At 38.8% G+C, this 24,730-nt stretch overlaps 2 protein-coding genes and 1 long non-coding RNA gene across 7 annotated transcripts in view; 2 read left to right on the top strand and 1 right to left on the bottom strand.

The window, feature by feature from the left end:
* Positions 1-907: 907 nt before the first annotated feature.
* On the top strand, positions 908-11,911 carry LOC113682033 (uncharacterized). Of its 2 annotated transcripts, none has more exons than XM_027199182.2 (8): positions 908-1,116; positions 1,220-1,334; positions 3,633-4,310; positions 4,931-5,077; positions 5,416-5,541; positions 6,285-6,393; positions 9,063-9,316; positions 9,930-11,911. In XM_027199182.2, exons 2-8 carry the CDS (start codon positions 1,262-1,264, stop codon positions 10,739-10,741), a joined length of 2,199 nt encoding a protein of 732 aa, XP_027054983.2. In that variant the 5' UTR covers positions 908-1,116; positions 1,220-1,261; the 3' UTR covers positions 10,742-11,911. The 2 variants fall into 2 exon arrangements, with proteins under 2 accessions (XP_027054983.2, XP_027054981.2); XM_027199180.2 differs by having other exon boundaries at positions 964-1,116; positions 4,913-5,077.
* Positions 6,352-21,845, bottom strand: LOC149044266 (uncharacterized). Its single transcript, XR_016188002.1, has 4 exons — positions 21,728-21,845; positions 19,416-19,575; positions 15,510-15,666; positions 6,352-6,483 (listed from the first exon to the last, which is right to left on the bottom strand). It is a non-coding gene; the product is annotated as an uncharacterized LOC149044266 (long non-coding RNA).
* The window catches only part of LOC113682044 (protein Wnt-5b), a 30,059-nt gene continuing 18,804 nt past the window's right edge, over positions 13,476-24,730 (top strand). Inside the window, exons 1-3 of one of the 4 annotated variants that reach the window (XM_089210749.1) lie at positions 13,476-13,687; positions 16,941-17,206; positions 17,433-17,495. The gene's annotated coding sequence lies outside the window, so the exon portion shown is untranslated. Of the gene's footprint in view, positions 13,688-16,459; positions 16,670-16,940; positions 17,207-17,432; positions 17,496-21,482; positions 21,792-24,730 lie in introns of those variants that run through there. The other 3 variants (XM_089210750.1, XM_027199194.2, XM_027199193.2) reach the window with 3 other exon arrangements.

The raw sequence follows: 24,730 nt of genomic DNA, 5'->3' as shown, positions 1-24,730 counted from the left end.
TCTGAATTTTTTTTTCTGGTTGGGGGGTGGGATAATGGGGCAGCTGTATACAGGCTACCCCACCCTATTCCTCTCCCTCACCTCCCTTTGTAACTTGCTGTCACCTTCTGCCTTAACATGGCTCCTATTTCACTCATGCTTCCCCGTTCTTGCTTCCCTTCTTAGAAATGGGAAACGACTGCTTCAAAGGCTTATATGATGGATAATATTTCTTAATTTATTCAGTAATGCTCTGAAATATGGGTTTAATTAATAACTGAAACTATCTTTGAATAATTTATTATAATAAAGTGAATTTTTATTAAATTAATTGCTGAGAAAAAGATGTCTGACTAAATTTGTAGCTGTGTGATCAATACTTAGAGCGGTATTGCTGGGCAACAAACAAACAGAATGTTGCAAAGTGGAAAACAACAAAAAGTGGAACTTTCTTGGAACTGTTTGAAATGCAATTTCTGTTAATTTAAATAAAGTGGTTAGTGAAAGATAGGAATTTTTCTTTTCATCTTTCCCAAAAAATGGTCTTTTAACTTGCATTAAAATTCAGGGATTTCCAATAAAATAAATCATCAGCAAAAATAGCTCAGTCTTTGCTTCCTGTACTGATTCCATCAATTAAGGATGGCAGTTAAAGTAAAAAACCTTTCAAACTTTTTTTTCAGTTACCCCATTGTTAATTCTTGACTTTTTAAGCCTTGGAAGAGAAACTGAAATAATTAAAATTTTGAAAAAAAAAAGGACAAAGAAAATCATTGAAATGTTCTAGATTTCACTTACGCACGTTCTGCGAAGTACACTTCCCTCTCCCATCCCATTCTTTTGTAATGCGATCAGGACCTTCTATTCATAATTGGACAAAAATGTGTGTTAAATTCTTGGGACATTTGTTAAAGCAGCCTTTCGCCTTGTAAAGAGAGTCTTTCAAAGAAAACACTTTTCAACCAATCATGTAACCGATCACGCGATCACGTGATTGACGTATATGGCGGGCCTTCCCTTCGTTGCCTCGTGCTAATAATCGACCGATTCGTTTGTTGTCGGGCAAATAAATTGAATTCAAAGCTGTTTGATAGACGAAAGGTAGCTGGACGATACCTTTGGGCATAATTTTACAAAGTAAGACTTTTTAACGCTCGAAAGCCCTTAAGTTTAACGTTGAAATGACTTAAACTTCGATATTTCAGGTATATATTTTGACGATGGCGTTGTTTCGTTCTAGGTCGTCCACAGACCGAAGCGTCCTTTGTGGGAGTAAGCGATCATGTCTTTTGAAGATGCTGGTGATCTGGCATCCTTTGCTGCCATTGCTGAGTCGGCGACTGCTAATAGAGAAGGTAAGATTAAAAGAGTAAAAACCGCGACTGACTTTGATAATTGATTGTCGAGCAAGCCAACTCTTGCCTCGCTCGGTGATCGAGATGGCGAACATTTCGTCATCGTATTTCGCGTTAATCATTCATAACAACAACCCACTTTTCTCGTGAAGATCTTGCACTGTTTGGGAAGATGTCTTGCAAGAAAACTATACGAAAAGTGTTGTTGTTATCCGGTACCCAGTCCTTCCTCTAGGAAGCAAGTCTTTCCCAGGTCTTCAAAAGATTGAAGAGTTATGGCGGTCGCCCCAGACTTCTTTCTCTACAATAAATATCTTTCCCCAATCTTTCTCAATCTTACAAACAAGTGGAGTATTTCTGTCTGGTAATGAACGTCATTCTGTGATGGATGAATTACCCTGACTTTTCACCGACACTGTTGTGTTATATTTCGTTATCGATGCTGTTGTCGAAGGTCCTTCTTCAACTGTCTTCGTTCTGCATGATGCTCTGTAACATTTCAAGTTGAAAAGGACGGTTTCAGACATCAATATTGGCTCGACAGGAGAGAAATCATTCTTACTTTACACTGACTTACAAATGTGAGAGTTATGCTTTGATGTCGAAGCTTTCCATAGCTTTCTAAAATGGCAATTAAATGCAAGGTTATACAAGATGGTGGACGTGTACTTTGCGCCATTTTCTGTGAGGAAATTTGCATAACGTAGTGAAGGAATTTGCATGTACAACTTGCCATACTTGATCATCGAAGTTTTGCATGTTTCCAAGATGTAGTTATGTTATATTTGCGGCCTCCAGAGATATCTAAGTTTAAGAGGAACGAGAAATGTCTTATTTCTCTGTAACTTCAACTAGGTAAAGTGTATACGAGTCATATTGTGCTGATTAAGTGCTTTGTTTCTGTTTAAAATACAATAAATCTAGTCAGTTTTGACTGCCATTTGCATTCAATGAGTGGCCATGGATTTAACTGTTTCTGAGGAATTTTTTCTTTGGGCATCTCATTATAGTATTATCAAATTCAAAAGGCTTTACTTTTAGAGGAAGGTTTTTTTCATCCAAGCAAAATCGATTTGTTTTCAGATGATGAAATTCAGAGGTCAAGATCCCTTTTCAAATGTCTCTAAACCAATTTACTTTTTCACTAAAGTTCAATTATAACAATTAGGTTTATTGGAGCTTTGCTACCAATGCTGCTGTCTTTGGAATAATTCCCCAAGAACCACTACTTAATTACTAATCACTACTTTGGGAAAATGTAACATAAAGTTTGATGCTGCTTTAGCTTGCTTGAAATTGAATAAGAAAGTACAAGAAAGGAATGAAAATGTGACTTTTCCTATAGTTAATTGCTCAGTCATTATACAGAACAAAATTTGACACATTTCTAAATAATGTTGATGATTGAAATAAAAATGACTGGTATTCACTGGAATGATGTACAACTGTTTTACTCATACAATCTTTTGACTCTTGAGGTTCTTTCAGTGATTTAAAATATTGACACTTTCTTTATTACACAATTGAATTGCTGATTTCCTGAGTTGCAGGAGGGTCCTTGAACCCTACAGTAGGTCTGTGTTTTTTATACGTCCCTGAAATGGACTAGCATCACATTCAGAAAAAATGGCAGTGCTCATAGATTCATCATGCTCTCAGGATGGCCTGTTCCCCCCTTCCACCCCCCTCCCCACCTCTCCATCTTTGGGTTGAAAGGAAGAGTAAGACGAGCTTCAGCACAAATTATGGCCATGTAATATCCTCTATTTAATTAGCATGTGTTATGAAAGTTACCAAATTTTCATTGGGATGCTTGGGGACCTCTTTCTGGCCCTCTGTAATACATGACAACTGCCACTGCCATTGAGCCTTTCTCACCCGAACCCTTTACATCAGTATTCATATTCTCCATACTGTTCTCTGCACATTAACTAATGTGCTGATCAGGAGAATTTGGCTTACAATCAAGAGTTTCTTCAGTTAATTATCATTTCCTTTATTCTCAAGACCTTAATGTTTGATTTATGGGTGATTTTGAATGGAGAAATTAGATGTTAGTCACTTAGGGGCTAAATGGTTACAATTCATACCTACAGGCCTGAAGTTCTGGTACTCACAGGCTACAAGAAACATTGGAATCAATATTTTGTTGATTGTTGTTCAGAAATGGGGGAAACTTCAGATGAACTTTGTAGTACTAATAAATGGTTAACAGGGTTGTGTCTTCTCTGTTGTCCTACTAAATTTGACTGCACACTAAATAAAAAATGTATTTTAACCCATTTTTTTTCTATGTAGAGGAGACTGCTGAAGCTAAGGAGGAGACACAGGAAATAAAGGAGGAGGATGCTGCCAACAATGAAGGAGGCAATGCTAGTGAACCAAGTGAAGTAGCTGCTGCTGAGGCCACAGACAGCAATGCCTCTGAATTGACTAGTGAGCAGCAGCGTACTTATGCAAATCTCCAGCCAATCTTTCTTGCCATGGAGATGGGACAGGAGGCAGTTAACCAGGATCAGGAGCAGGGTCAAGAAAGTGCTACTGTAGAGATTGGACAGCAGCAAGCCACTTACATTGCTACTACCAGTGAGCAGTTCACTCAGCCTTCCCAAGCTGCTAGTATGCTGCTAACTAGTGCAGCCACCTCAGGGGCAGAGACTCCAGCCTCTTTGGCCTCAATTCTACAAGATGTTGTATCAGGAATGCAGAGTGGAGCAGGCTCTGTTCCAGCTGCTATCATCACAGATCCAAACTCTGGAAGTGGATCCTTCCTAATTGTCAATCAAAATGGTGTACCTATTGTCCGACCAGTTCTTGTTTCAAATCTTCCAGCTGGAGGGGTCGGCCAAGGAAGTGCTGTGAGTGTGTCTGCTGAAACTCTGCAGGTGTTGACAGCAGGTCTTCATACTGTTGATGATGGTTCTGGAGGAAGTGGCCAGGAGACAGTGACTGTTGACGTCAGTGCTGAAGCTGAAGGTACATTTTATCTTATGGCTCTTTTAAAATGAAGTTTTCTTACAATTGTACAAAAGTGTTTGGTGTTTCATCGAGGAGGAATTGTTCTTCATAAATGTAGTTTAAACATAACAGATCGTAAATATTTCCAAGCAAAACTCTAGGCAAGTCACTGGTAAAGATCTCAAGTTATTTTATCAATTAGAAATTTACCCTTCTAGCTGCTATACATTTCAAGGCAGTTCAGGGTTGAAAATTAGGGTTTTCAGTTTACAAATTGCTTTGCTAATACAGTATTCCTCTTTTCAAGAGGGAAGCGGTAAAATTTACCACCCATAGTACCCCTATTACCACCTCAAATTGCTTGGAATTCCTTAAAATTCAACTGGTAAAGGATTGTATTACCAATGTGAAAATTTCTTTTGCCTGTTGTATGGTAATATATCCCCATTTGCTCTAACAAAAGAGCTAACACTCGAAACATCATTCAGCTTTTTGAAACTCTATACGGTGGCCAATTTTATGTCATCAAATCAGTTGATAATACTAAATTACCCTGAACACTGTAATAATTTTCTTAATTCACTGTTTATGTTTGCCTGACAATGTATCAATATTTTAAGGGGGAATGATTCTTGTAGGTTCAAGTGGTGCTGGTGAGTTGTCAGTGGAGGCCACCGTTGATATTGGTGCAGATACTGTTGCAGTGGTAGCTGGAGCTCAGGCTGTGGCACAAGGTGACAATGGGGCTGAACTGGAAGAAGGTGAAGAAGCTGTTGGAATACAAAGTAAGGCGTGTTTCACTCTGAATTACAATCAGCAAACATGATATTACAGAGTTAAGGCACTTGTAGGCTGTATTCCAGGTAGTTATTTGAGCACAAACAAAGCCTTAATTTATGTCAGCCATAATGGATGTGAGACAAATTCTTGCACGTCGAAAACTGAAAAATGTAGAATGTATGCCACACGTTATTCTGTCCTCTCAGCAAGCTGGTTGATTTAAGTGGTTCATCATTATCAGCTTAGCTCCCTACCTACATTACATTGCAAAACAATGATTTTACTCACCGTGCAGTACATGTAAAAGAATATATTACCAATTTCTTTATTGTTAACTGTGCAGAGCCCATTGCCACTAGGGCACCAACAGGGAAGCGCAAACTAAGTGATGGTCCAAGGGTCTGTGAACAATGTAACAAAAGCTTCAAGTATCCTTCAGATCTGAAGAAACATTTGCAGATTCACACAGGTTAGTACCATAAAAAGTAGTACTTCTCTCACAGTTTGCAATTAGAAGTGGACTTGTGTATTCTGCATACCCTGACACATAAAACAATCTGTAAACTTCAGTAAGATTTAGAAAATTATAGTCTGAATGTGCCATAAATTTTGCTATCTTTAGTGTAGCTGTTTGTCACTACCCATCTTCACTTAGTATGTTTGTGTCCAGCCAACAAAGTCTAAAAGGAACAGTCACCCAAGGGGAGTCCCCAAGAAAGTTGGGATCTTCATATCAATTTTCCTTACTTCTTCTAAAAAAAAGTTATATTTCTTATAATTTTTGCTTGAGAATTTGGTGTCCAATCACACTATATTTGTATCTTTCTCTGGCTGACTAACTGATTACTCAGGGAGGAGATGGGAAGTGCCAAAGGAAATTTTGATCTTTATATCCTTACTTTCTGCTATTATTATACATTACTCATGATTTTTCTTTTGATATTTTGGTGTTCAATCAATTACACAGTATCTTGTAGTTAATATTTCTCTCTCGTTTCATCAGCTCTCAGCATGACAATTTATTAATTTTGAGAGTAGTAACTTGTCTGCCTCTTCTTGGAGGGAAAGGGTTGAATTGTTGTGGATACTCATAAACAACATATGAAAAAGCTAAGAAACGTGTTTCATTTGGAAAAAAAAAATTCCCAATGTTGTTTATCACTTTGTTCAGATTTAACTTGCCTTGTCCTGTTTTCTTGTGTGTGTCTTTAGATATAAAGAAGTTTAAGTGTGAGGATTGTGGAAGATTCTTCCGTCGACTTCATCAGCTCAATGTTCACCAGAGGATTCATTCTGGGGAAAAGCCATACGTCTGTAACAGGTTTGTGTGTCTGAGTGTGATTCCTATTCTACTTTTATTCAAAAGTATACATACTTACTTACATACCTAATTCAAGGTATCAGAGGTATCCTAAAAAAAAAAAGAAAAAGAAAAAGAAAATAACACCCTGAAAAAGAAGTTAAAGAGTTGGACCCTATTTAAATTAACTTCCTGAATTAAAAGTTATAAGAGGATGTATACCCAACTGTACTGAAGTACATGAAGCATACAGCTAATCAGTAATACTATTGTTTGTATCAATTCCACTGTTTCTTTGTTAAAATTATCCTGTTAGTTCTGTGAAATGGAACATTGAAACTTAATGTTTGTTTTTTTTGAAGGCTAAGAGTAAGCAAAGATTTCTATTTAATTTGTAATAAATTATAGAAAGGTTTTTTTTTTTCTGAATGAGAAGTTCACTCATGAATCTGTTATTAGCTTTCTTCCTTTTTTAACCTTTTAACTCTCAGATCAAATTTGTAATTCTCATTACTGTCAACCATACAATTCTTATAATGTTAGTTCAGAGAATCTAATATTGGATCAACTAATTATCCCCAAATTGATATTTTCTTTATTCTCATCACTTGTCTTCTTGATGTTGTATTGATGTTGTAAGGAGAAATTCTGTCTTAGTCACTCATGGGAGTTAAAGGGTTAAACTGAACTGACACTGGATAAAGCTGAGATGAGCGAAAGAAAAAACTGAAAAAACCTGGACAAGAGTAGTAAACCGAACCAAAAAAAAAAAGACTCAGAAAGCTTGGATCGAGGGAACTATGTTTGATGAGAGCTTTCATCTGAACACAATGAGAAAGCCCGTCGTTCTTGTCCTTTGTAAGAGCGTTGACGATGAAAAAAATCGTTGAACAATCAAGCGGATTGTTGTCTGGCGATTTCTAAAAATTCCTTATCTGAAGTATTGAATGTCTCTACCTTCTACCCGGCGGTTTTTTGGATGTGTAGCAAATGCGTTAAACTGTTAAAATCGGGGAATGTGTCATAGTCAAATTATCGCACTTTCTGGGTATTTAACTGCCTTGAAGAATGCAAAGATCTCAGCTGATTTAATTCGTTTTCAAGTTCCAAGTAACCTCTACGTCTCGAAAAATTTTTTAGCTTACACAGCGATTTCTCAAAATGTCTTACATTCGAGAGTAGGGTCATTCGTTCCTTTCCCCTTTTCATTTTTGGCCGGAAACACTTAAAGTAAGTGTGATTGGCTTTCAGGCAAACACTTCTTAACGGTTTTTCAAGATTAAAAGGGGGCTATTCAAATTTCCCTTCTTTCAGGCGTAAATGCTCCTCGCCGGAAACACTTAATTGTGGTCAGCTTACAGACAAATACTATAAAACAGTTTCTCGTGATTTTAAATGTACATTTAAGTTTTTACTGTACCGGGGCGACTCTTCTTTTGACGTCTGGTTTTCATTTTTTACCAAATGTATTCACTAATATATCTTATCTGTGATCTTAAAATACCCTCATGAATCGCGTGCCCCTAGAGTTTCGACTCCTAATGTGGTGCTAAATCGAAACGTCCGCAAATAAATAATCTTGATTTACGACCCGGGGGTCCGGAATGGATTTGAAGTACAACCTTGCCAAGTGTCAATTGTCTACGGGAATAATCTGGGATTGAACTTCTTGCGTGAATGACACGTTTGAATTCAAACTCCGGAAATGTGTTGTTTTTTGTAATAGAACCGCTTCTAGAACAGCTGTTCTAAAACTTAGACAAACAAACGTATTTCACGTCTTTTGCTTGAGAATTCTAAATGAACGCGTTGGTAATATTGTGGCTAACTGTAATTTCGTTTTGCTAACTACAATAAAAGCAATGCATTAGGTTATGTACGTAAGTCTTGCCGAATTGCCTTAATATTAAGAAACTTTGGTTCCGTGCGGAGTTTCCGAACTCGATAGTAAGCAGTTTTTCACAGATCAAACAAGAAAAATGTAAGAATTGTTTCATGTTATTCAGTTGAAGTTCAAAACCAGGACTGTAATTTTCTTATCTTCACTTAAACTTTGAATCCGGCTTTCGCTCGGATTAAAGAAAGGCAAGAAAATGGTTATTACTCTTTAATTGTTCTTTAAACCAGAATACGATTGAGATTTTTGATGTAGTTTGAAAGCTTTCCTGACCGTTTTACCAATTATATTTGATGCTCTTCAGTTTTACCATACTTGTGAGGTAAAATCCCTTTTACGCCCTCATTAGTAGAGATCAATACTAAGCTCTATATTTAATCTTTCATCAACTCGTCTGTCTTTTGAACAACCGGCTCCAGGAGTACCTAAGAACTTCGGGCAAACCAACAGAGTTCCTTGTTGTAATATTTTCCTTATTTCTGACTCGAACCTGTGGGTGTTTTAGCTGTGGCTTTTAAGACGCTCAACCAATGTGCGTCATTGGCCCATCAACTTTCAAAGCTGATTACCATATAACCTCTCCCTATAATATCCATACATTATCCTGCAAACAGGTGACGAGAATACTCCAAATAATCAGGTAGAAGTTGTAATCTTGAACTAACACCAAATTATCGTAACGAAGTGACAAGGAAACGTTTAGTAGCTAGAAGGGTGAATAAACAATCAGACCTTGGGAGTTATAGGGTTAAGGAGATGATGCCATCTGTAATTAATTTCTCCTTAACTTCAGGTGTGGCATGGCCTTCCGTCACGACTCCACTGTCACCATGCACATCAGAACTCGCCATGACCACCTGCGCCCGTTTAAGTGCGAAGTGTGCGGCAACCTGTTCGGACGACTGTCTCATCTCAAGAAGCACATCCGCAAAGTTTGCGGCGACAACAAGAACAAGGAGAAGCCAATTGCACAGTGTCGCTTTTGTGACGTCACCTTCCCGACTAAGGGAGATTTACGCAAGCACTTACTGAACTGTGAAAAGAAAGGTGCGCTACTTTTAAAGTAAAAATAGCTTAGTATCTTTTCTAGCCAAGTCGTGGGAGACTCCGTCTGGATTGTCCGAACTCCGGACTCCAGTAGTGACCGGCCCCGCAGGAAACAGGGAATTTGTTTCCCAAGACCCTAAATATTCCCCGAGGCGAAGCATACAATGTAGGAAGGTTTTGTGGAATTTCAGGGACATCTCTTTGATGTAACGAAATGATTGGAAGTACGCTGCAATGGACCAGCGTCCTGTTGGGGGGGAGGGGGAGGGGTATAAAATATTACCGAAACTTGCAAGAAGAATCAGTTTTGGTAGAGGAGCGTTTATTTGTTTGCCATTTGTAATAAACTCTACCAAGAAGCACGTAGTGAAGCTGAATATCCGGAACATTGACATCCTGTACCCATAGCTTATAGAGGCTGGCCGCTTTCAAGAGTGTATGGTGTTTTGAAAACTTTGTTTGGGTGGTCGTACATAGTGTCTTCCCCTACGAAAGGGTTTATTAAGAGGGCTCTTTACTGTGCTACTAAGCGAAAACGGAAAGTAAACCAGTAGCAGTATTACTATTAGATTTTGTATCAACCTAATTTTTTTCGGTATTTCTTGTTGTACAGAAGCCAAAGTTAAGGCTAAAGAAGTCACCTTGCACATTTGCGAAACTTGTAACAAAGAGTTCGCCAGCCCCTACAACCTACGAAGACATCAGTTGACCCACACAGACGAGAAACCATACCAGTGTGACGTGTGCAACAGGCAATTCAAAGAAAAGTCGTCACTCACCAAACACATCAAACGAAAACATACTGGAGTGGACCAAGGCAGTCAGACCGATGAGACTGGTGAACAGGAGGACGGTTATGTCAATGTTGACGTCATAGCCGAGTCTGCAGCGGCCAGCGGCGTCACCATGGAAACTGAAGAAACCGTTGAAGCTGGTATTGCCGCTGAGACCGTAGAAGGAGCTTCGACCGTTGACGCCAGCTCTTTAATTCCTGGAGAAGAAGGAGAAGTCCAAGGCGGTGCTCAGCAAGTGACTGAGGTGGTGCAGGCCAGCGGTGAGGTAGAAATGGCCACTGTGGAGCTCCAACTCGCCAACGCCGCTGCAGGTACGGCTCATTCACACGATGCCTCAGCCTTACAAGCTGCGGTGGAAGCTCTGGTCTCCGCCAGCCAACATCAGATAGCTGGGGTGACTCAGGAAGCCATGGAAGAAGACTCCTCCGCGGGCAAGGATATCTTCGAGGGAGTCACCTCCCAAGATGCTGAGGGTGCTGCAGCACTCATGGCAGTGTACGTGCCGGAAGTGAAACAGGCAGAAGTAAACTTGGAACTAGTGAACGTGGATGGCTCCAAGATGGAGTACGTGGAGACCACCGAGGAGGGAGATCAGGAAATGACCGCAGAAGTTGGAGAAGAAGAAAGTTGATTGACTTCAAGACTCTTTTTTTAACGATTACATCTTCATTTGATGAGGCTAAATGGTCGCTTCACCAAAGCGCGTTTACAGCGTTTGAGTTTTACTCAGAGCTTGTAAAATTTGTGCTTATAAACTGTAGATAAAAGTATGAACGAGTGTCCCTCTCAGCGTTGTTAAGCGGTAAACATTATAACTCAGACTAAGGTGTTGGAGGTGTTTGCCTCAGTTAATCATACTTAATCATATCATTGATCATGCTGTGTTTTAAACTACATAGTTCTGATTGTAGTTGTTTATTTTATACAGTGAAACGTGCGTTGACGCGATAAATATTAACATGGAGTGGTTAAACAGTGGTTGCATTAAAGACATAAGGATCTAAACTTCTACCACTATTCTGAGCTCTAGTTACTCAGTAAATAGAGAGTTACTTTCTCGTGACGGCCATTTGATTAAGTTGCTTAAAAAATTTTTAAACAAATGTGTTACCCTTTTTCAAAACCATGTGACTTTTATCAACACGATTATTTACGTATAACCTTTTCCTGCAATATCGATACATTTTCATTGTATAAGTAAGGACAGCTAATCAATCTATCAACTTTAGGTTTTGTTTTAAAGATAACTACCTAAATCAGTCCTCAGATTGAGCGACATGAAGACAAGCGAGGAGGATTAAGCGCTTACATTTGGGGGTTGAGAACATTGAGGCTTTTTTTTTTCTTTCCGAAATGAAACTAGCGAAAGTTTTATAAGAAGTCCTCTGTTAAAAACTTGCAGGATTTGATGTAGTTACTTTGAAGTATGCTCTTACAGCTTTCTCAGCATTGTAGATCGTGGGAAAGCTTAGATAATTAATTTAATTTTGTTAATCTGGACTTATGCGAGGGTGATCACTATTATTAAGTAAATTTTAATCTTTAGTTTCACAGTTACACTCTTTTGTCAGAAGCTTTGGCATATGCAAAACCAAATGTTAAGTGGATGACTGATAACTTCATGCTTTCCAAGCTTAGATAATGTCTTTATCCGTAGTACATTCCACACACGAAATTGTGTTCCTGGTACATTGTAACGATCAGAAAACATTATGGTTGATTTATATTATCTAACTGACCGCGAAGAAGTTAAAATGTATTTACGTTAAATGATTGGGAATTAAAGACTTGCACTAAACTTTCTGGTGGCTACGTACTGAGTCTATCTGAAAGTCAGCAAAGAGAAGAAGAGAGAGAGGCCAGCTTAAATCTTTTACACCCAAACATCAGCATGTATATTCTCCACACTATTCTCTATACATTTCCTAAAGTGCTGACAAGGAGAATTTGTTTAACAATCAAGAGCTTCTTTAGTTGGTGATCATTTCCTTTATTCTCATGACCTTACTGTTTGATTCGGGGGTGATATTGTAAGGAGAAATTAGGAGTTGGTCACTCAAAAGTTCTAATGGTTATAAAATTGACCCTGGAGAATTCGTGGATAAACTGTGCAGAATATGATTAAAATAAACAGCGATTGTACTTAAAGCTAATGATCTTGTGACTGCAAGAAAGAGAGTTTAGCCGCTCAACCCCAACTGATCCGCCATATATTCAACAATCGGTCCGTCATCTTAAATAAGATGCATACTCTTCCCAGATTTCTATAGCCGCACTAATGCCAAGAATCCACACGGTTCTCGTTCCTTTGCTTGGCATATCCACAAGTCTAAAGACTGCATGACTGAAGAGGATTGACGGAGAGGTCGATTTTAGCACAGATGCGATAAAAGCCAGCGGATTTGGGAGAGAAGATTGAGTTGAAGGAAATTATTCGTAGCCCAATTAAAAACATTTTGAAGGAGACATTGCAAAACGAAAAAAACCTATTGTGAGAACCTAATTTTTTAAATTTCTTTTCCTTGAAGAAAAATCGTTCTTTTCAGAATTTTTAGACCGGAAGCTCTTAGAGCTTTTGAAGTGCTGTAGTCTTATTCGAAGAAGATCCACTTACACTAATTCGGTTTTATCGGTTCATAATCGGGTTTACCCAACGGAAGCACTCCACCTCAAAAAAGGTTTAACAATAAAAGCGGCCTTTGGAAAAGTATTAAAAAGTTTATGTCATGTTTGTTTGATTCCATACGTGTGAAAGACATTTTCCTGTTTTGGAAAAGATGTTTTCTGCGATGACATTCCGATTATCTCTTCGAGAAGCAATGATCTTCTATAAAAAGAAACAACTCGCTCTCCGCCCGCAATTTTTAGATTTGTTCACGGTCTGCACAAAGAAGATGGAGAAAGTGATTCATTGGAAATAGACGAGCTTAAGAATAACAAGAATATTTTCGCCTAATTGAACTGATTATGTTTCAAGAAAATTGAATTTAAAATTGGTCGTGATACGATGCAAATGTCAGGAGAGATTAATTGGCAACGTAATCAACGAGTTAACGACAGCAGGATTCACACAACGGAAAAATTAGATACTGGAAAAAAAATCCGTCTTTTAGTGAGGGTAGGAAAACAAATGGATCTGATTACTCTACGCACGAAAACTAAGAATTACATGCCTTTACGATGACCTTTCAGAGAGAAGTTCACAACGCCCTGTTGTTTTTGATAAATTAAACTGACAGAGAAAATTCCACCAAAAATTTAGACCTGGGGCTCAGAAACGGTTTTATCCATTCGTTCAGTCTGACAGGAGGAGTTTATTAACAATGACCTGGAGAGATAAAAGCCAGAAGATTCTGACCCTTGCTATTAATGAACAGACCTCAAGGCGAGACTGACTGGCTGTAACTTAATTTAAATGTTATAATAGTCAGCATTGTAGAGATATACTTTAAAAAAAATATCTGCCCGCCTCATTTGAGTATTCTGGCCGTCGCCTGCCTTGATGTCAAGTATTTTTTCCTGCATGTGTGTGTGCAAGACGGACCTCAAACTGAAAGTTTTTGAAGACGGATTGGAGGTAAGCGAGCAGCAGGTATTTCTTTTCTGTTTGAATACATGCTAGTTTATCCTTACAACACTGACTGATCAGCTATTCTTGGGCCACCAGACTTGAGCGCTTTAATATCTGATCTGTTTCTCAGGGTTAGGGTTAGAAAACTGTTTCAGTTACACCGTTGCCAGAACTGCTTTGAATTAAGACCTTCTGGAAGTTTGATTTTGTTGAATCAAGAAAATTTTATATTCAGCTCTTGTAAGGCCATGCAATATCTAAAATGACTAAACATAACCATTTCTATTCGTTTTGATAACGGTCTCCAATTTTAGTCACGACGCTGTATGCGGGCAGGAATTTTGTCTTATCTTAGAAAAAAAATGCCTGCAGTTCCTTAAAGTCCAATTGGCAATATAGAACCCACACATGATGGCTTCGAAACTACTCCATTCTGTCTTCGAGAGATAGGGTAGTCTGAAGAGATTTAGCTTGGGTCAGCCATTTCCCACTAGCACATCGATCAATTTTGAACGTTTCCGTTTTCTGATTGAGGAATAGTTACTTGCACAAACGACATGTGTGTCTGACAAACATAACCACGATAAGAGCGCCACAGATTTGTTGAGCTGTGGAAACTTTTAATTAGCGACCCATTAGCGACACAAATTTTTCAAATCGATCGTACAAGTTCCCACGTGTGTGGATGATGACAGCCTATGCAAATAACTCGGCAGTTTTTTCTTGTTTTATGCGCATGGTAATGCCATGGTCATGGTAACCATGATAATTTTTCCGACGAGCGATACTTTGAAAAAATCTACAGTGTATGCGACTTTCATGTTCATCTTAATTGTCCAATGTTCAAATATGCATTCCAAGCTGACAAACCCGAGTAAGAGCTGCAGATACTAGGCAGTTCTTCTCTGGTGCAGTGCGATTAGGGGATATGTTCCCCCTATCCCCTACAACCTAGAGGTGGCGGTAAGGGGGGGGGGAGGGGGCGTGCCTCAAAGGTATGTCTCCTTCCCTTTGTCGGGGGAATAAAGAGGGGAGGTGTTTTTTTCCGGGGTGGGAGTGAAGGGCCTATTTGCGCCCTTGGTAACCAAACACTCACTCCGATCCTATTTCACTTTCGTAATTCCTGAATTTAAAACGAGACTGATTCGATCAGGAGCATATCGCTAAATTCTTAACCCTTTGACTTCAAACATATGATTGTTAATTCTTCTCTCTGGCTGCCAAACATTTCCTTGTGAGTTAGTTGCGAGAATTTGGTGTTAGATCAAGGTAACAATTTTAAACCTGATAAGTTGCAGTATTCTCTTCACTTGTTTGAAGGAAAATAAATAGATATTGTGCAGAGAAGCTAAATGTTAATCATTTCTGGGGGTTAGAGGGTTAAGCCAGTTCAGTATAGGCTTCGTCAGTTTTTAGAATTGTCCCTTTACAAGATATGCAAATGTTTCTTTCCAAGGTGGAGGATAAATGAGCCAGCTGATCATTTCTTTAAATTGCTGTTTCATCTCCTGGAGAATAGAGGATATGGAGTTTTTTTTCGAGACCTTGAAATTGAACCTTTCTTTTGAGCCAGGTGTTTAAAAAAGTCACAAAGTTTTATTGATTCAGGACCGGTCATTAATTATCATTTGCAGATAATTGGTAGTTAATTTTCTATGGTATCCCCTCTATACTCTACTGATTCCCTCCGTTTCCCCCCCTGAAAACCATGAAAACCACGTGATCCCCCAAACTTCCTCCCCCCCCCCCCCCTTTAAGAAAAGAGTACATACAAGTACCAGTAACCACTCCACCTCTTTGGCAGAGGATCTTTCCCAGGATCACTTACCATTAAACGTGAAATTACTCCTCCCCTCGCGAGTGGCTCGTCCCTCGCGCTGTCCTCGCGGAAGCCACGCAAACAGGCCGGGAAGAATGGCACAATACGTAAGTGCAAGGTTTGTCGCCTGACACTTCTTTGTGATAACGACCACCAACCATGAAAGCTAATAAAAAACGAAAGACAATCATCTCTTTTGAAGTGGAGTGAAATGCATTTCGCTTTTTGTCACGAGAGAGCGTATATTTGGCGGAAGTTGCTTCAAAATTCTATAAATCTACCACTTGAAATCTACGTTAAAATCTCGGAACACAGGTTTCTGCGGGAGCTGATTTTGGTGTGAACTGATTTAATAATATTTCCGGCTTGAATCTTCGAGAATTTTCCCATAATTGTTTTTTTCCCAAACTTCATGCTGATTTTAAAGTCTCTCATCAACTGATATCGGAAACGACAACTTCCTCAATTATGCAAGCTATGGCGTTATCAGCCGACAGCCTTAAATGTTTGTTTTAAGGTTAAGCTTTAGCTGTTAATTCAAAGATTATTTTCAGGCGTTGGCAAAACTTTACATCGTTTAATATCAATTAACACGTTTACCGCGTCTCGCATAACTCTTTGGAGTGACCGCGAAGTAATTTCTCCTCACAACAAACGATATCTTTTCACGAAGAAAGGAGATGATAAAGAGGAAGCCATCAACGAGGAATGATTGTTTTATCTGACCCCAAATTCTCACTGCTGAAATTATACGAAATGTATAACTGACTGTATTGAGAATTTATATTGAGATCCTGGAAGTGTATAAAGGGTCAAACGTTTGGTAAGCAGGGTCACTTGGGTCGCTTGTTATTTATATCAACTTACTTATCACAAAATCTATTTATGTTTTTAAGTGGATAGTATTCAAATAATCGGTATAATCTATGTAAGAATCCTTTTAAAACTAACAGAACAATGAGTCAATGTGAATTTTTGCGTAGCGCTGAAACACCCTTTCGTAGTAGGAAAACTTTTGGTTTTTAAATTTCTGTGGCATCTATATTAATTTGTCCAGAAGATTCATCCCGCAAAAATTGTTGTGTTATAGATGAAACTTTTTCCGGAAAAAATTTTAAGCCCTGCCGGACGAAATTCCAAGATATAGTTGGATTGTGGCACTGGTTTGGGTGAGTTCGAGTGGCAGTGTGGAGAGTTTTTTTCCTACGGACTAAATCATGTTGCATCCCGCCTCAATAAGCCGCGACCGACTTTATTCGCGCAAAAGATTTCACGGCTTATGATGTGAAAGTCTTATTTCCTTAAAACATACCGCATCAAACCTGGAAGCAAGGTTCATTTGAAGGAGAGGGTGTTTTGTTTAAATGCGAAATTATGCTTGATAATCTAAGAGGTGTTATTCTCGATAAAGATCTGAGTCATTGTTTTCATTTTCCATAGACGTCCCGCTGTCAGACTGATTGTTTTGCTAGGCAAGACTGCACACTTTATTTGAAAGTCTGCTCAACTCACGATCATACAGCAAATTCCTCACAGCAGGCTTTGAAACCACAGGCACAAGGTGCAGACCGAAATTTTGCGCCAGTGCTTCAACTGCGGTCGCCCACAGAAGCAGCGGTATAACAGCTCAATAGCTCTCCGGACAAACTGCTTTTTTTCCTGTTAAATCCTTATCGTTTCCTGACCGTTTTTTCACCTCTTATCAGGTAAGATAGTCTCCCAAAAGTTTTGGACAGCAGGACGAACTTAATTCATCAATCTAAAGAGTTTTAATTTGAAAGCAAAGATGTATTGTTTGTTGAAGAGAGACGATTGCCTCGGCCTAGCGAAGAAGAACAAACGCAAAATGCTTCGCACTTTCAAGCTGTTGTTGAAAATGCTTACTTAACATAACGCAATAGTTAACTGCAGTTAATTTTTCACTTATGGCAGGATATCTACACCGATCACAAGGCTTGATTGGTAGTGGACTTGAAGGTTGCACGCAGTTCGTAGGTAAGATATTTTAGTATCATAATTACTGCTCCGGCGCGCACGTATCGTACGTAAGTTATCTTAATTGTGCATTTCCCGATGGTTATGGCCATAAAGGTGTTTAACCTGCAAGTTTTATCTCCTAATTACATCTTTTAGTTTATACCTGTATTGTACTTCTGGATAAGACGCGATTAAAGATTACTATGCTGCCGGAAAAGAGATAAACGAAAAATAAATTCAAAGGACGTTTTGCGTTCAACTTTAGTCAACACTGCTCTCTTTGCACTTAGTTGCACCTAATATGATAGCATTTCCCCGATTTTTTGGCTTATTTTAAAGAAAAAAAGCCCATTGAAAATGGCCGTTTTGGTGCCATCTGCTGTGATTAATTCAGGTTTATTCATACCGCTTCCCCTTTATCAGACTTTCCATTTTTAGAGTTGTATTTATGGAAATATTTATGAGTTACAAATTGCGTCAAGTGATGAGTTTGAGGGTGCTTAACGAGGTTTCATTAGATGCCACTGATATTGCTTCGGTGGTCTGTGTGTGTAGCACTGTTTCGTATCCGTCGTCAAGGTTTTCCTTTTGTACTGTACACAAGCAATCATTTATCATCGTGGGTTTGTTCTTCCTTCCGTGAACAACCGATACAATAACTGAACTGGTTTCACGTCGCGCGCGCGAGATGTAAAGACGCGTAAAACATTCCCGTGGTCGGATTAAGATTTTTCTTTTTAATACCGGTAAAAGCTGGCTCAAAAAAGAGATATTAATTTTTAAGCTCGCATTCCAGAAAAAAAATGTTATGGTGCACCACAAGTCTTTTTTTCTTTTTTTCTTACGAAGTAGTTGTCGCATGATTGTCACTCGCTGTCAGTCTTGAGCGTCAGTTTGTGGGAGTTTTACTTTGTGAAATCAAAACTCGTTGATCACGCAGTTGTTCAGAAAAAAAAAAAGAGAGTTACGTAATCGACCACCAAAAAGGGAGAATTTGTGTACAGTGATCCGCGGGTTAGTTTTTAGGAGATGAACTTTATTCGATTGTCTCACTATGGAGTCACTTTGAATGTTGATCGCAAAGTTTCGAATGCAATACTGCTCTTCATAAGGCGATAAGGTTGATCGTTTAGGTGTCGCTCTTTGTAGCACATTGGTTCACATTGTTTCATTTCGATCCTCATTATTATTCCGGTTAGTTTCTTTTTAGCATGTGCTAACAACAATTCGTTTATCTTGTTCGTCTTCTAATTACTTCTGGTTAATGTCTCATATTGTTAGCACGATACAGTAATTGAAATTTTAGCTAATCCGGGCAGAATTTTCGACATCAGTCGCCCAACAGTTTGTCTAGGTTGGCTGCGACATTATCACAACGCCCTATTGACGGAAAGCAGTGGCCGTAAAAACCCACATATTTTTCTTTTCAACTTATATATATGGCTAAACTCCAGGCTTTCATCATGATGACATCAAGGGTTCATCCTTAATAAGCAGTTCTGTAAATGTGCCTCTCTGTATAATTTCATTTTTCAATGCTCTTGAGGACCCTCCTGGCATGCCGATCAATCCCACATTCCCGCTGTTCAAAGTTATGTACACCTCCCACGCACAGCAGTGACAACAGTGACATTGTGATAATTACAACTAGGATTCTGCGAACAGTTTCCCTATTTGCTTTCGCAGTTACTTTTAGAGACAATTGCGAAATGCCTGACACACTATCAACCTAACTCTATGGTAAGAAAATAAATGAAAACGGAACACATTTCTGAACACGACTGCTTAAAGGAAAACGTCAGAATGGAAGTCAGACTACGGGTACTCCCTTCTTTTCGGCGAAGTCTGTCACCCGTGGTAAAAAACAAATATAGCGAAAAAGTTATGTAAGTTGACGTTACCGCGCAGTGTAGAACTCTGAACCTCTAATTTACTCACAAGATTGCTTGAACGCTGTATTCTTTGGTCAGCATGCATGCGGGCCGTTTTTGACATGAGCTATGCAGCATTCAGGTCCTTTTCGCTTGGAACACTGAGCTTGGCGAAGCGAAAGTCGGCAAACGTGTTGATTATCGCCCTTCCTTGTTTTAAGCTCCCACTAAAAAAAAATAAAAGAGCTTGCATAACGTCAACTTACATAAATTTTTCACTATATATTTTTTTATCACTATATACATATTTTTTTATACTACACGTGACAGACTTCGCCGAAAAGAAGGGAGTACCCACGGTCTAACTTCCATTCTGGCGTTTTCCTTTAGGCAACCGTGTTCAGAAATGTGTTCGCAAGCTCTTTTCAAGCTTGTATTTCGATGAAGCGGGGAATGGAGCCTCCATTAATTCATAATACATATTTATCTTTGTCAATCCTCAAGGACAATCCTCTCTTTTCATAAAATAATCAAACGCTAGATGTTCAAAGTTTTGGAACGAAGGAGTTAAACTTGTAACGCGCCCTTTATTCTGACCATTTTCTGAAAAATCCGCTTTTAATTAATTTTCTGGTAGTACTTTGATTGATAACGGTACTTAACGAGATAAAATGTTCAGACGCGAGACAGATTATGTCATACGTGGAGATGTTATGCAATTGTTTCTTTGTTCGTTTATTTTTGGATACGACGCTCTAATTCAGTATTCGCGACTGTTCCTTACAGTGCCGCCAGCGTGATGTGCCAGAAACTCGCGTGTGCTTGCACGTTACTCGCGCCTGCTCGTGTGTTACTTGAAAAAACAAGAACGTTCATGAAAACAAAAATATTAAAGCAATAGACCGCACTTTCTATCTGTTTACCGGCGTGATAACCTACGGGATGTTGGGAGAACACTGGAAAAGTTCTCCGTAGGCGAATGACTTCAAAACTTCCGAAAAACCTTTTTCATCATTATCACTGTGGGTTTCTGAGCTCGCATTTCCCATTGACTCTTCGAGTGAATATTCAAGGTTGCTTGATGCATATACTAGCTTCAGGGGACGATATTCTGTTACAATGGTTATTTGGATTAAAAGAGCATTAAAATTGCCGGGGGAAAGGAGGACTAATTTTGTCAAATTCTTTTAAACACAGACAGCTTGTTTACCGAGACGTTGTCGCCAAAACGTATTACATAACATAAGTCAATATTTATTATAATAGATGAATTAGATCCCCTTCTTTAAGAATCTAGAATCTGAAAATGAAACATAGCTTGTCTGGGGCGTGCTATCCCATGCGAATTTTTGCCAGCTCGTGACTAATGGACCTAAAAACGAAAATGAAACTCGTAATTGTGTCGTCCTTCCGAAGTTGTTCCAAAATTTTATCCTTGCTTTGTAGCAGATTAGGAAAGGAGATTCGTCAAGGGAACTTAGAGAAGTTTGTTCCCAGAGTATCGTTACATCGAAATATGAGTATGCTTCTTTCATACTCTAACTGCAACTGGCGACCTTAAATGAGAATCGTCTCAACTTGAACATCACAGACCATCAGAGAATATCTAACCGAACAATCAGGTCTATTCTTCTCCATCTTTGGCCATTTTCATTCTCTACTGGTCAAATACAGTCTCACTTCTGTTTTTCTGTCTAACCGTTATAATATTTTCAGTTATATTGTTTTGGTAAAAGATAGTCGCGCGCGACTCAAGAAGTGTGTAAAAAGTAATTACATCGCAATGCATTCCTCTAAGCTGGATGCACATGCTCATTGCAGGTTTTGTCATTTAGAGTTTTTGCGGACGCCCTGGCATGTTAAACACGAGGAGAACTTGCAAAATGAAGTGCCTTGATAATATGATTTGGCACACTTTTTATCTCGAACTTGTAAATGTTTCGGCTTGAACTTTAAAACCATTTCTAGTTATCTCTGCGAAGACGGCGCAGAAGTGGCGGGTACATCAATAATGGTAGCTTGCCTGAGAATTTTTTTCTGTGTGCATCTTTGCTTATGGTCTGCCGGCCCATTAATCGTCTTTTGTTATTGTAAAAGAAATCCGATTAACAGAGGTTGGCGCATGAACATTAGTTCTGAGAATAGTTTAGTACGCTTGATTTGCGCTGCACGATTTTGCTTCAGTAGCGTCCAGATGTTCTTAGGAGTCGTGGTGAGCATTGGCTCGGCTCGCAATATTTCTACCGACGGGGAACTGTTTGTGTAAGTGAAACAATAATTGTATCTGTTTGCCAGTAAGGACGTTTTAGACGAGTACAGGACTAAGGAAAAGCAACAAGTCCACCGTAAAAGGTACCGTTAGAGAAAGTAGAACTGTACCTTTACATTCCATCGAAGCAAAGTCAGTGCAACAGCGTGCACGGATTCGACGTCGAATTGAGAGGTAACGGGAAAACGTTTGCATAGTTAGCGTATCTCATTGAGCTCCAAAAGCAAGTTGGAAGCAGCAGAAGTTTTGCGTAAACTAGGCTCCAAACGTCGAGGGAAAAGGAGGGGGGAACTTGAGTGAGTTTCCAACTCTACGCTTTTCATTGTGAGCTCAGTAGTTATGGTCACAACCTTTTAGGCCGGAGTCATGCGAGCCCATCATCAATCGTCAAAGTCGCGATTATTCCTCAAGATTTAATATTTATCCTAGCCTTATATGTCAGTATGTTTGCATTAGGCTGTTGGTAATAACCATGGCCTTTGTTTTAACAAGCTGAACCACTTACATTCCATGAGGACGAGCATAATTGATTTATTTTGAGAACGCGTGCAAAATAGTTCCCTCATTAAGGTCGAAATCTTTCATGATCTCAATCAGGGCCTCGAGGCTATAATTGCTCTTTGAATCAAGGAACAAAAATATCCGATTCATTATAAATAGGGCATGAACTATTAAGAGAATGGGGTTCGCAGAACAGAAAACTCATTTATACTTTATTTTACTTCTTCCGTTTTTACGCGGTGAAGTTCCGAAATTTACTTTGTAAATTGAGAAGTTGATCAATTTGTGAGTATGGCGAATTAGTTTTACGTCTCTCCGGCGCAGTTTGTTTATCTAATCAACTATAACTGGCCATTATACCTTTGCGGTTTTGTTTTGTAGCTTTGTTGTATTTATGGCAAGATTAAATCTTCCACTCGAATAAATTTGCAATTTTACACGCAAGAGATCATTCAAAGAAACGGCAAATTTGCTGTGTACGACACCGTTCCGTCTTCCATCGCGATAAAAAGTACCGGTACTTTGATGCAATTTTAATGTCAATATGTAGTAACACTATGAGGCTTTCGTTTTTCACTATAGGGCGTGGAACTTATCACGGATTAGTTTTAGTGAGTCTTAATACGCCCTTAGGCGTCCTGAAATACCTAAAGAATGGAAAATGTTGTTGACCGGAAGTGTGTTAGATTAAATCGCATAGCCACTGCAATGGAACGGTTTAACGCTGACAGGCGGTTACATTTTGTGTTGCACAAATCTTCTCATCTAGCAGTAAAATTTCGAGTTTAGTGTCATCTTGGGGACTGCAGAGGGCTAATACGTTAAGTGGGTGGGAATTTTCTTAGATTAAATCTCTACATCTCTATTGATGTATTGAGATAGTTTTATTTCAATAAGCCCTAAATGAACTTGACATCCTATTGATAGCTTTTTAATTGTTCTTTTGCAACGGAATTACTTGTGTATAGCACGCAGCCACTAAAAAAAAAATTGCAAACTTTCAATGCACAGCATTTTTATTAAAAAAATGAATGCCTAATCACATGTGAAAATTGGCCATGTTCTCTTCACTTTCCGTCCCATACCGACGACTTTGCAATGTTCATTTACAGCTTCAATTACGGTGATCTATCTATACAATCAGCTGTAATGCACAACAAGCTTTCTCCATTGTCCTTGCAGATGTTTAAAGATACTTCTGGAAAGTCGAACAAAGTCCATTAGTTATGTATAATAGAATTTTAGGAGCCCGTTACAAAGGATCTAAACTCATAGCTTAAAACTAGCGCTTTACTAAATATCTACCAAGAGAAATTACAATGAAAGAACGAAGTATTATTGTTTAGTCCTAATCCTTCCAAAAACCTGCACACACCATGTTTTTGTCCTCTCTAATACCTCATAGCCCTGGCCTAATTTCGGGAGCTGAAGACAGTTCAAACATCTTAAACATCTCAAAATAATAGAGAGTAAAAATGTCGGAATGCACAGTTTTGTCGTTGACCGAAATGATCAGTTCCCTTTGATTACCCGCTCTACGTGATTTTCTTAAACGGGATTCCAGTTTTATTTTCAACTCATCTGCACGAAACAACGAGCTAAAAATAATGACGAAGAATTAAACACGCTGAATTCGAATGTGAACGCACGATGTGAAATAAGAGGAACATGTACAAAAGAGCTTTGACATGACGAATTGAGTTGTTTTTGTGACGCAGAAAATTCCATTTTTATAGACGAAACTGAATTTGAAATAGCACTTTGCTGTAGGAGGAAAACAGTAGTGTTAAAGACACAAACTGAGGAGAGCAGGGATGGTTAAAGAAAAAAAATAACCTTTGGTAAATAAAGCTTAAGAGGTGATGTTTGTGCACCTGCATACAGGGAATTGTATTTAATAACATTACAAAACAATCATCACCTCATCACCAGAGAGACCTTAAAAAACGATTTTCCCTATAACCCTTTCAACCCGAAGATCTCATTAATGATCTTCCATACCGACTGCTATAATGTTAGCAGTGGCGGATCCAGGCCTTGAGCTAAGGGGGCCCCCAGTTTTTTGTCGCGGTAGATTAAGCGGGAGGGGGGTGAGGGGGTGGTGGTGGTGAGGGGGCGGGAAGTTGAAGGACTCTTTAAAGCAATCATTTCAAATTATCATGTAAACATAGTGAAAATTTTTGACCATAATTTTCACCATAATACCATGTTTTCATAGGTAAAGGGCTTAAAAGCATAATACTCAAATTTTCGAGCATAGCATAACTGACCCTATTTAGTTCTGCGCTGAGTTGGTCGAAGTGCAGTTTACGCTAATCCTTGTTTCAGTTCCTTGATAATCTATGTTTTTAGATGTACTTCCACCAGGATATGTGTTAATCGGGTTTTAAACAAACCGGACCCGGAAAGACTCCTTTCCTGGATAGATTCGACTCTAAATAGAACATATAACAATGGTAGTCTAGAAACAGAAATAAATCCAATGACTTAAATTAAGATTTTTTCAAAACCCGATTAATATAAATCCTGGTCGAAGTGCTCAAAAAAAACTTTAGAAGTTAAACATCTAACCCCCCAGAGTGACTGGGATCTAATTTCACCTTACAGTATTC

Source organism: Pocillopora damicornis, chromosome 6 (assembly GCF_964200805.1).
Source record: "Pocillopora damicornis chromosome 6, jaPocDami1.2, whole genome shotgun sequence".
Taxonomy (NCBI): domain Eukaryota; kingdom Metazoa; phylum Cnidaria; class Anthozoa; order Scleractinia; family Pocilloporidae; genus Pocillopora; species Pocillopora damicornis.
Note: the sequence above shows the minus strand (reverse complement) of the source record. Positions and strands in the feature narration are given on the sequence as shown.